Below are 12,319 nucleotides of genomic sequence, written 5' to 3' on the forward strand. Positions count from 1 at the left end.
TTCTCAACCAGTAGGGTGCTGTTGGAGTCTCAGGATTGCCCATCAGTCAGACTTACTTCCAGCAATTGGATAAATCTGGTCAGGTTTCAGTCATGCTCGACGGAGTGTCAAGTGTGAAAGGGGAAAGAACAACTCCTTGCCTTCAGAAATACCAAAGCTCAGCCGTCTGAGACCTTACCACCTAGCCACACATGGAAGGATATTTGTGGAAAACATGAAGTAGTCCTCATCCTAATCTGGTAGCTTTGAATGGATGTAACAATACCAAGGGAGAAAATACAAGTAAAACATGGTTAAGTTCTGGCAATTTTCCTGTAGAAAAATCAAGTAGATCACCATATTAATGTGAAATGTTACTGCAGTAGACTATAGTATCCATCACAAGTCATACTGAATGCATTTACTTGAAAGCAACAAAACTGATACTTATCCTTTCATAATTAGTTATCCACAAGAAGCACTTACTTGGACTTTATGTTGTTGAAATTTTTGCCTAAAGCTAGATGGCGAATTGATCTATTCTTGCTCATCCATACTACAAGAGTAGCAAGATCGGAGTCTAAACCTGTACAAAACAAGGTTAGAAATTGTAAACATGAACAGACTGCACAATTTCCAACATGAAAGTTGCTCTGTAGTCTCTTAAGCATCTTTGCTGTCCTGTCAGCAGTTTTATAAATGCGTAGGAGAAAATATGAATGCATGAAACAGCTGACAGGACAGCATAGCTGCTGCATATGGATGGGCTGTAAGGTAAATACTAACAGTGCATTTAATTTACAGCTTGTCCACATGCAGCAGCCTTGAATTCAGCAGCAGCAACTCTTCAAGGTAAACAGGAGAGTGCTGTCTCCAGAGATGATGAGATCTACCTGACGAGGTACTTTTAATTGGTGCCGCTGGAACTACAGCAGCAATGTAAATGGTGCCTCTGGGGATGTTGGCCGCTGTTTTTTTCTGGGTGAGGGTGAGCTTGCCTGTACAGACCAGTGATGCAGACAGACCTTCTTCAACCATAAGGAAAAGAAAGCACTTGCATTTATATAGCGCCTTTCACGACCCCCAGGACACTCCAAAGTACTTTTGAAGTGTAGTCACTGTGGTAATGTAGGAAACGTGATAGCTAATATGCACACAGCTGGATCCCACAAACAGCAATGAGGTAAATGACCAGATCATCTATTTTTAGGCGTTGGTTGAGGGATAAATATTGGCCAAGATGGGGAAGAACTCCCCTGCTCTTCTTCAAAAAGTGCTGTGGGATCCTTTACGTCCAACTGAGAGAGCTGACGGGGCTTCGATTTAACGTCTCATCTGAAAGACGCCGCTTTTGACAGTGCAGCACTCCCTCAGTACTGCACTGGAGCATCAGCCTGGATTATGTGCTCAAGTCTCTGGAGCGAGGCTTGAACCCACAACCTTCTGACTCAGAGGTGAGAGTGCTACCACTGAGTCAAGGCTGACAACAATCAGACCCAAGGGCCAGAAGATTAAGTTGCAAATTGCAACGTCCAAATAATTCTGAGTACCCAAGCTTGTGCATTTGCCATTGTTTATTGCCCCAGGGTTGTGGAATCTGTGCCACAATATAAATAGGAAGAATTTTATTACAAAATCTATTGCAGAACAGCTTCCATTTGAAATGGTTCTGTAATATAAGCACAACATAAATGACATCACACACCACAAATGTGTATGAAAGCCAATCTGGCTATTGTTATTTAACCTCTTCCTTGTTATTAAACGGATGACAAAGGGCTTTCAATAAAACTTCGCAATGTTTAGTTTATCCCACTGTACAACAAGCTCTCGAATATTGTATCAACAGTTATTGCTATCTGGACTTTCCTAGAACATACAGAATTATAGAAATTTCAGAGCAGGATGCCATTCAGCCCACTGTGTCTATACCAGTTCTAGCTGCTCATTGAAGCTATCTACACTCATCCCATTTCCCTGTTTTCCCCCATATATCCTTCCATTTTTTTCCTGTTCTAGGGTTTCCCTAATTCCCCATAAATGCCATAATTTACCCAGCTTCAATAGCCAACAGGGAAATGCACTCCATATTTTAATCACTATGAAAATATTTCTTATATCCAGCCAAATTTATGCTTCTAATATTATGTCCCTCTCATTACTAAATCACAACTCACTGGTAATCTTTTGCTATTTAACTGCTCAAATCCTATCGAAATTTTGAACATTACTTTCAGATCCCCTTTATTCTGCTCTAGTTTTCAAATTTCTCATCATGATTACATCCTCATTTATATAAATTTACATTCCACATTTCCTCCATGGCTATCTATTGGCTATTAAAAATTGCAGTACTCTGATCTAAGCAATGTCTTGTACAAATTCATCACCAACTCCTTGTATACAATGCCCCTTTATGTAAAGCCCAGAAAGTATCAGCTCTCCTACAAAAGTGCTTTTAAAGCTTTGTCTGTATACCCTGAGAGCAGTGTGTTCTTCTACTCTATGTCGAGTTTGACCTTTTGGGTTCTATTTCAATTCTGTGTTCTTTTTCCCAAAATGTACTACTTCACATTTATCTAAATTTAACTGCATTTGCCATATATCTGCCTGTTTCGCAGACCTGTCTATGCTTTCCTGCATTCTTCTTCAGTTTGCTATTCCTCTGTTTTGCCGTCAACAAATTGTTTAACTATATAGACAAGAGTGGTCTCAATACTGCTCTTACATTAACGATTTGGATTCGGGAATCGGAAGTACAATCTCAAAATTTGCAGGCGACACCAAATTGGGAGTGCAGTTAATGCAACAGAAGAATGTATCTAACTGCAAGAGTACGTTAATAAACTTGCAGAATGGGCATGTAATTGGCAAATGAATTTCAATATAAGTGTGAGATGATGCATTTTGGTAGGAAGAATAAGGAGACCATATACTGCTTGGATAATAAGAGTCTACACGGGATAGGGAAGCAAAGTAATCTAGGGGTACATATACATAAATCACTAGAAGTAACGATGCAGGTTAATAAAGCCATAAAATAGGCAAATCAAGCACTGGGGTTCATTTCTAGACTGATAGAATTGAAAAGCAAAGAAGTTATGTTAAACTTGTATAGAACCTTGGTTAGAGCAAACTTGGGAGTATTGTGCACAGTTCTGGTTTCCATATTATAGAAAGGATATAGAGGCATTGGAGAAGGTGCAAATAAGATTCTCAAGGATGATCCCAGAACTGAGAGGATATCCTTATCAGGAAAGGCTGAACAGGCTGGGGCTCTTTTCTCTAGAAAAGAGAAGGCTGAGGGGTGGCCAGATAGAGGTCTTTAACCTGATGATCGGGTTTGTTAGGGTAGACGTAGAGAAAATGTTTCCACTTGTGGGGGAGTCCAAAACTAGAGGTCATAAATATAAAATTGTCACTACTAAATCCAATAGGTAATTCAGGAGAAACTTGTTTACCCAAAGAGGGGTAAGAATGTGGAACACGCTACCACAAGGAGTATTTGAGGCAAGTAGCATAAATGTATTTAAGGGGAAGCTAGATGAGCATATGGGGGAGAAAGGAGTTGAAGGGTACCCTGATAAGGTTAGGTGAAGTAGGGAGGGAGGAGGCTTGTGAGGAGCATAAACGCCGACATAGCCACTTGGGCCGAATGGCCTGTTTCTATGCTGTAGTTTCGATGTAACTCAATATAATTAAGATCCTTGAGGATCTGGCCACTGTCTGAGGCTGAATCAGACTGTTTGCAACCTCAGCGTCCTACTTGACAATGAGCTGAGCTTCTGACCCCATATCCGCTCCATTACCAAGACCGCCTACTCCCACCTTCGTATCATCGCCCGTCTCCGCCCCTGCCTCAGCTCATCGCCTGCTGAAACCCTCATCCAGCCTTTGTTACCTCCAGACTTGACTATTCCAATGCTCTCCTGGCCTCCCATCTGCCAACCTCCATAAACTTGAGCTTGTCCAAAACTCTGCTGCCCATATCCGAACTCACACCAAATACCATTCACCCATCACCCCTGTGCTTGCTGGTCCAGCCTCCAATTTAAAATTTTTATCCTTGCTTTCAAATCCCTCCGTGGCCTCACCCCACCCTATCTTTGTAACCTCCTCCAGCCCTACAATCCTCTTGAGAGCTCTGCGTTCCTCCAATCCTGGCCTCCCTGATTTCCTTCGCCCCACCAATGGTGGCCATGCCTTCAGCTGTCTAGGCCCTAAGCTCTGAAATACCCTCCCGAAACCTTTCTACTCTCTTTGATGTTCCTTAAAACCTACCTCTTTAACCAAGCTTTTGGTCACCTGTCCTAATATCTCCTTATGTGGCTCAATGTCAAATTTTTGTCTGATAACTCTCCAATGAAGCACTTTGGGACATTTTACTATGTTAAAGCCGCTGTATAAATGCAAGTTGTTGTTCGTTAAGATATATCTTTAATTTCAGTAGAGAAACGCTAATGAATTGGACACAATCCACACTATCTTTTCACGGTTGATTTACATTCTTTTATGTTTTTAAATCACTGCAGTCCAAACACATTTGTAATTTTTCTCCAAGACTTATAATTTTTTTTAAGTTAAGTGAATGAGTAATATGGGGGTTGAGGTTCAAGCTCACAGTCACAGAATCATAAACACTGAAGGAGGCCTGTGCCGGCTCTTTGAAAGAGCGATCCAATTAGTCTCAGTCCGCTACTCTTTCCCATAACCCTGCAAATGTTTCTTTTTAAGTATACATCCAATTCCTTTTTTGAAAGTTACTACATTCCAGATCAAAACAATACACTATTGATCCTATACAGATCATATCACTAGCAAATAAATTCATACAAAATCTCTAAAATGGCACAATGAAGGCATTTAAGTGGAGTTGCCAGACACTGACAGATTCGTTAACAAATCATTTATAGCTAATTTGTGCTGTGGAAATGCTTTATGGGGTCATTTAGCAATATCAGCTCAGGTCCTAGGTGCTGAACATCATCCTGTTGATATTGCTAGGAAGATCCCACAACAACATAAACTCATCTGCACAAATGGAGTTGTTTTAAAACTCTAATCTGCAAATATAGATCTGGTCCCACTACCTCCCCTAATGTCTGTGGAAGGATTGCAAAGGCCAATAAGCGCCAAACTGTCTTACCGATCTATGAAGGGGAGGGGTTGACTCACTCACCGTGCTGGAGGCCACGGAACATGCTGCCGCTTGTCAGTAAGACCAGCTGTTTCTATATTGTCATGCTCTACACAGCCTCAGTTACTTTACTGTATTTCTGAAATCGGGCTGATCAGTGGCAACTTAATGAAGTAATGTATTATTACAGTCCAGCTTTTGGCTGTTGCACCTAGTTTTACAGAACCTTCCTATGTCACTGCTGGATTATTTATTAAATGCTGGATTGCTTACTGAATGCTGGAACTGGACAATTAGGTGACAAACCCATGTTGCACTGAAATTCATCACTTAATTCAGCTTCAGAACCAGGGCACCTGACGATAACGTTTCTAAGTACATAGTTTTTGAAGGAGCACTTTCATCTTTAGCAATAAAAAAGCTTCAAATTTTGCTGTTTCCATGTTACCCAGTTCTGAAGCAAATGGAGTGAGAAAAATCATGCTGCATGTATAATCCTAACATTAAATCATTTTGAAACCAGCTGAGCTTTTTTCCCCCTTAAAAAACAAACTTGCATTTATACAATGCCTTATTACGTTCTCCCAAAGTAATTCATAGCCATTGAGTTATTTGTGGAGGACTGTCACTGTTTTTATGCAATTTGGCAGCTAATTTACGTAGACCAAAATCCCACAAACAGCAAATGAGATGAACGGCCTGTTTCAGGTGAAGTTGGCCAGGACACTAGGACAACTCCCTACTCTTCTTCATAAAGTGCAATGGAATCTTTTAACATCCACCTGAACCACTAGAACAGGCAAACAGAACCTTGGTTTAATGGCTCATCTGAAAGATTGCACCTCTGACAAAGAAACACCTGTGACAATGCAGCACTTCATCAGTACTGCAACAAATGTTACAGCCTAGATTAAGTGCTGAAGTCCTGGAGCGGGGCTTGAACCACAACCCTCTGTCTCGGAGGTGAGTGCTACCAACCGAGCCAAGTTGGCGCTGAAGATTAATAGCTGGAACAACCCTAATAGTTCATGGAATAAGTGATCTGGTATTGAGCTACACAGAATGGAAGGATTCCAAGTTCAATTCCCTCTGAGTCCTGAGGTAGCCAGGGTAGTGGTCAGGGAACTACGAATGGTCTCAGCGTTGCCAGAGTAGGGACAGGAGGAACAGAAACTGCATACATGGCATCAGTTGAGGACAGGATTAGGTTCAATTACCATGTCTCGCACAATTGAATCTCCTATCAACATTCACTGCCCTAGAATGGCCACCTATGTGAAGGACTGCTGCTGCTTGTGGAACTGTGCAGCCAACAGGAATCACCCCCCTATTTGGGAAAGGATGGGAGAAAAAAATGGATATTCAGGAGTGCATGACAAAACAGTTTCACAATGACTAATATTGTGAAAGTGAAGCCTTTGCAGAGAGGGTTACAATCATCTTGCTATCTCTATCATCCATCTGGATGGGAGTTTTCCTTTGAATTTTTAAATGGAGGAACTTGAAACTAAAAAACTTTTGAGTCTGCTCTGGTGTGCAGCATTCATGCTCCAACACGTTGTGTTTGACATGCAGAGTAGGGCCTGTGTTTGTGCCTGCAATTACATGCAGGACCAAACGTGGCCATTTTATGAGGGGGAAGCTTTCTCGACAGTAGAAAATAAAAATTCCCAAGAAAGCAACTGCTTAAATGGTTAAGCGAAGAGTACTGACAGAGGCCTGTGATCAGGTCTCTTCACCCCTCCCCTCAAAAAGCTGGAGAAAAGAGACTCAAATGACATTCGTGGTATACAGGCAATGAAATTGTGCAACCCCCTGCAAGTATCCTGTCTCTTGACAGCAGCACAGAATTGTATTAAGTGTCAAGTACAGTAATTATTTGAACATTAGTGTCAACCCCTCCCCCCACCAAGAAAAATCAAAACTTTGATAAAAGTGAGAGTTTAGGTGGAAGTCTGACAAAAGGAATAGGTTAAAATAAGATATTTTATAGCACTAGTGGAGGAAGGGGTTAACCTAGTTGATCACATTTTTACACATAGTTCAACCAAAAATCTAGTTTAACACATACAAACAGAAAGTGCTATATCTAGAGCAGCTACTTTGAAACAACAGTTTCCACAGGGTTCAAATGATGCCCACTGCAAGTTCTGCTGAGATTTTACACGGCTTTATGGAAGCATGCAAAGATTCTCATGGTTTCCTCACATGGTACATTAACATCTCTATTACTGTTCTTTTGAATATGAGATTCATTGTAAACGTCAAACAAGTAATTCTTCTCACCATTGTCTGAAATATCCAGTTTCGAAATGTTATGGACTTCTGCAATGCAGCCTTCCAAAATCTGAGCCCCACCTGACCTTAGCTGTGGACAAAGAAGCTTGAAATCAGTTTTACTGAGCAATTGGGATACCATTCAGAGATTTAACAATTACTGATTTCTCCAACAATTACAAATAGGGATTACAGAAATGTTTCGCTGTTCAACTACTGGGAAATAAAAATGTCACCATATCTCTTATTGTTCACTTTGCAAAGTTACTGCATTGTTTCAGGAGTGTAATTAGTAGACAATTTTAAGCAAATTTTACAATTCCTAAAGATGCCTTTTAGTTTTTGTGACATGCAGCCTAATGATGTTTGGAAATGCACTGGTCATTTCTACTGCAGTTAACAATGTTCAAGGCTACTGAGATTTGACAAAAGCAGTTAAGCGTAGTGGCATTTTTCACCATGCTTTCCACAAAAGCCCATAAGTGATTAAATCCTGTACAAAGATCTGATGAAATGGGAGATGAGTAAACCATATAAAGATTTTTCATCCAAGCAGGTGCATTAGCTAAGTTTTAAAAGAGGTGCAGCACATTCACTCTCAAATAAAATGCAAAGACAGTCTGAAGTCATTTTGTTGCACTTAAAAAAATGGAATTATCCAATAATTCAAATTAAGCAATGTCAATAACACAGTAAAATGGGAAATTAGTGCTGAAAATTTGAATTATCCAATAATTTGAATTAAGCAACTTTGAATTGAGCAGACTGTAAACCAAAAATCAATGCAAAAGCAGCAGAAAGCAGCAATCAGCACATAGGACAAAATAAATGTGGTTACTGTAATACCTGAATAATGTACTAATGATTAATCTAAAATAAAAAAAAGTGTGAAGTGGTTGCTTCCTTACACTAATGGTGGTGTTGTTCACAAATGATGTCAACACTTGGATGGTAATTTCTTCATCTCTCCCACCCTCCAGTACTTGATCAATTCAAAATCTGAAGGGGCTGGGATTCTTCAATTCTTTGAATGTCACTGATTGCTATCACTGACGAAAATTGTTTGGTAATTTGCGTAGCTCAGCCGTGTTTTTAAAAAGCGGTAACTGCTTGTTCTTCAGCAGAAAGCAAATTCTACTAGTTGTGGGCTTCTAATCCTAGATCCTGATGTGGGCTTCCTACTAATTACTACCAGATGTCCAAAGTATTAAAAGGTAACATGAAATTTAAAAGTGTTTTGTTTATTCCAATTAATATTTATGGCATTTTACATTTCCTTAACTCTACTTTATAGTATTCAGCTGCTAAGAAAATGGATGAGTACGAAAATCCATTTTGAAAGCTGTAAATGATACTCAAAAAGAGCAGTATTACCACTGATTGACTTGACAACTACAACCGCCTGTTAATTTTTAATGAAGGTTTCCTTACACCATCACCTCAATATGCAGACTTTATAACCGAAAAGGCAGAACACTACGTTAGAAACAGCTTAAAATACAGTAGGCCGTACATCAAAAGACACACACTAAGGCTTTTTTCTTGAAACGGTCAAGTGTTTCATCAAATGAAACTTGCCCAGCACATCATACAAAACACTAAGCTGGAGCCAAAAATTTAATTGCACAAAACATCTGTGCTAAATCATTCTAACGGTAAAACCGACAGACAGATAGGAAGCCATTTACTGGATCAACAAAGGTTAAAGGTAAGGCAGGGAGGGTACTTACACAGTGACCAAGCTAAGGAAAGCAGTAGAGGGGGAAAAGAATGGCATATATCAGTGCAGAGCTGGAGTAGGCAATAGCATCACAGCACAGTGAGTTCAGCAACCCTGTCTTCTGCATCACACTAGCCCTTGAAAATTGTTAATTGTTAATGGCTAAGCAAGCCCTGAAACAGATCTGGTTATACCGCTGCTGTTGCAATATATTACTACATAAACATCAGCAAATGGAGAGTCACCAATTATATAGACGCAAGGTCACTATTCAATTAGCGAATAAATATTTTTACACAGAGCTGCTTGATGAGATAGGGGCTGTGAAGGCAATACGTTGAGTAAGTCGATTCACAGACTCGTGGCTGCTGAATTCATTTAACTTATTAAATTAGTTATGATATATTGCTTATCAACAGGTTTAGAAAATTTTCAGCACTAAATTCCCATTTTACTGTGTTCCCCTGGGTTTTGGGAACTATGCTAACCCAACAACACCCCAGTTCAGGAACTAAGGTTCATTGATATATTCCACTCAGTCATATTTGCTGCTGAATTTATCTAAACCGATGCAACCTTATCATAAGATTATCAAGCAATATTAATGTATTCCCTTTCTCGAGAATTACTGGACAGGAATACATTCTGGCATATTAAAACATATAACAACACTCCCCAAGACTCGGTGCTTTACATAGTGAGTAGCTGGGCCATGCAGATCCCTGAACTTTGTGGAGTTAGCTGATCTCATCCAGGATGGTAGCAGGGGAGTTATAATACACCTCAGCACCAATGAGTAAGAGACAGGAGAATCAACTGTCGTTTCCAATTTTGATTGCTACCCAGCAGCCCCAGTGAAAAATCACGTGAGCAAGAACGGGCTTGACTGTGATGTTCACCGTAGCCAAATAGCCTGATGGCAGTCATCGGCAAGGCTCTTTTATGAACATTGGTCACTTGGCTTCAGTACTCGAGGGCATCCGAGGCCCAAATCAAATCTTTCAGGAGGGGAGAAAGTTGACAAGAAAAATAAAATCCATAAGAATTACACGCTTCTTAATAAAAGAGACAAAGTATATCCTTCAAACTTGGAAATGTTAACTGAGTTTTAAGTCATTCCCCACACCATTTTCAAATTAAATTAATTCAATGAATAAAACCATTCCTTCTTACCTCACAACTGCTAAGGTCAAGAGAAACCTCCTTTAGTTGAGGATTGCAAGAAAGGCCAAGTAAAAGTGCTCTGTAAAAAAAGAACTGCCTTGAAATAAACTTTGCATTGCCAACCTTGGTACTGTTGAAGAGAAAACACCTAGGGCACGATTTTAACTTCAAAGTCCGGGTGCATTGGGGCAGCATGGGAACAAAATTGGAGATTTCTGGAGCGGGAAGGAATCCCGGCTCCAACCCACTAAAAAACACGCATGACCCAGATCCATTTGGGTGCCCGCGCGGTTCAGGAACCCGGAAGTCCCACCGGCAATTAAAGCCGCAGGACGATATTTAAAGCAGGAATTAAAGTAGTCAAACTCATTGGAATTGTGAATAATCTTGTTATTGATGCCGGGAAATGATTTCAACGCTGCCTCAACACGTTTCCTGTGCTGTGTGAAGCACGCCATGGGAAATCAGGCGGGTTGCAGCCCGCAGCCATTTGGACTGTTTGGCAGATGGGGATAAAAGATGAGTTATTGCAGCAGAGCACTCATTTCTCTCAGACAAACTTTTGGCTGGGAGATCTTTGTGTTTAGGCAGAAAAGTCTTGGTTCACACTCAGAATTGTTCTGTTTACACATATTTACCTACTTTTTGGACACCCACAAGCTGACATCATCAGGATGGGGGGTGCAATGGCTGCACTTCCGCTACTCGCAGCTCCACATCACAGAGATATGTCACAGGGACCTGCATAAGAGCAGAGAGGGGAACAACAGAGAGCCCAACGTCGCAGGAGGCACTACCTTCGTGAGAGGGTCTACAGACCGAGGCTGAGCTTCCTGGACCTCTCTGAGGAGCAGTGCTTACGAAGGCTGAGAGTGAGTCGCCAGGTGGTCGCAGACATCTGAGCATTCCTTCATGCAGAGCTGCTCCCGGCTGGGCCTGGTGGCATCGCATTGCCCGTGGCAGTCAAAGTGACCACTGCCCTCAACTTCTTCGCCTCCAGATCCTTCCGATGGTTTGTTTCGCAGGGCGTCCCACTACATCAACTTCCCCATGGACGACCTCAGCCAGACAGAGAGGGCAGTGGGTTTCCACTCTCTGGCTGGCTTCCCACGGGTACAGGGTGCAATTGTTTGCACACATTTAGCAGTCCAAGCACCTCCACACAAGCCAGGAATGCTCATCAACAGAAAGGCATATCACTCCATCAACGTGCAGCTCGTTTGTAACCATCGGAAAAGATTCCTTCACATGTGCGCCAGATTCCCTGGCAGCTGCCATGATTCATTCATTCTGCGGGAATCCAACATCCCGGCCCTCTTCCACGCACCAAACAGCGTTAAGGGCTGGCTCCTCGGAGACAAGGGATACCCCCTGCAGACTTGGCTCATGACACCGGTGAGAAACCCCATCAGTGAGGCACAGCATTCATACACAGTCACATCGCCACCAGATCTGTCATTGAACACGCGACAGGACTGCTCAAGATACGATTTCGGTGCCTGGATCGGCCTGGTGGATCGCTTCAATACGCACCAGCAAGAGTGGGTAGAATTATAGTCATCTGTTGTGTCCTGCACAACATGGCTCAACAGAGAGGGTTACCAGTTGCTGAGGCCCCATGCCCTCATTCAGCATCTACATCTGCCATCAACATTGAGGAGGACGAGGATGAGGAACCCATCGGCAGAGCAGCGGCTCACCTGGCTGCTTGTGAGGCCAGGGAGTCGCTAACATTTGAATGATTTTCATAAGGACAGCTGCAAAGTGAGACCATCTGGAAAGAGCAGCGCTAACACCAGCCACCCAACCCCTGCCCAAAACAGTCCTACAACTACACAGACCCACTGTACACGCACCCACTGGGTGGCATCAAGTGTCGCCGTTCAAGATGAAGCACATGAAAGGGCGCGATCACAAAAGGCAGTCAAGAATGGGCAAGATGCGGCAGTAGTGGTGAGAATGATAACATTTAATGTGAATTTATCAAAAAATAAATATAAATGAAAAACATAACAGTCTGTCAGACACCCTTGTGATCACCA

General features: G+C 41.7%; 1 protein-coding gene across 3 annotated transcripts in view; it reads right to left on the reverse strand.

Moving 5' to 3' along the window:
* Nucleotides 1–12,319, reverse strand: part of LOC137336684 (F-actin-uncapping protein LRRC16A-like) — a 371,070-nt gene that overhangs the window by 142,339 nt on the left and 216,412 nt on the right. For all 3 annotated transcript variants that reach the window (XM_068001680.1, XM_068001681.1, XM_068001678.1), the window contains exons 17-19: nt 10,287–10,356; nt 7,403–7,484; nt 466–565 (exon numbers count right to left, since the gene is read on the reverse strand). In XM_068001680.1, coding sequence (XP_067857781.1) covers nt 466–565; nt 7,403–7,484; nt 10,287–10,356 — 252 coding nt within the window. The remainder of the gene's footprint in view (nt 1–465; nt 566–7,402; nt 7,485–10,286; nt 10,357–12,319) is intronic.

This window comes from Heptranchias perlo, chromosome 2, assembly GCF_035084215.1.
Source record: "Heptranchias perlo isolate sHepPer1 chromosome 2, sHepPer1.hap1, whole genome shotgun sequence".
In the NCBI taxonomy this organism is placed as follows: domain Eukaryota; kingdom Metazoa; phylum Chordata; class Chondrichthyes; order Hexanchiformes; family Hexanchidae; genus Heptranchias; species Heptranchias perlo.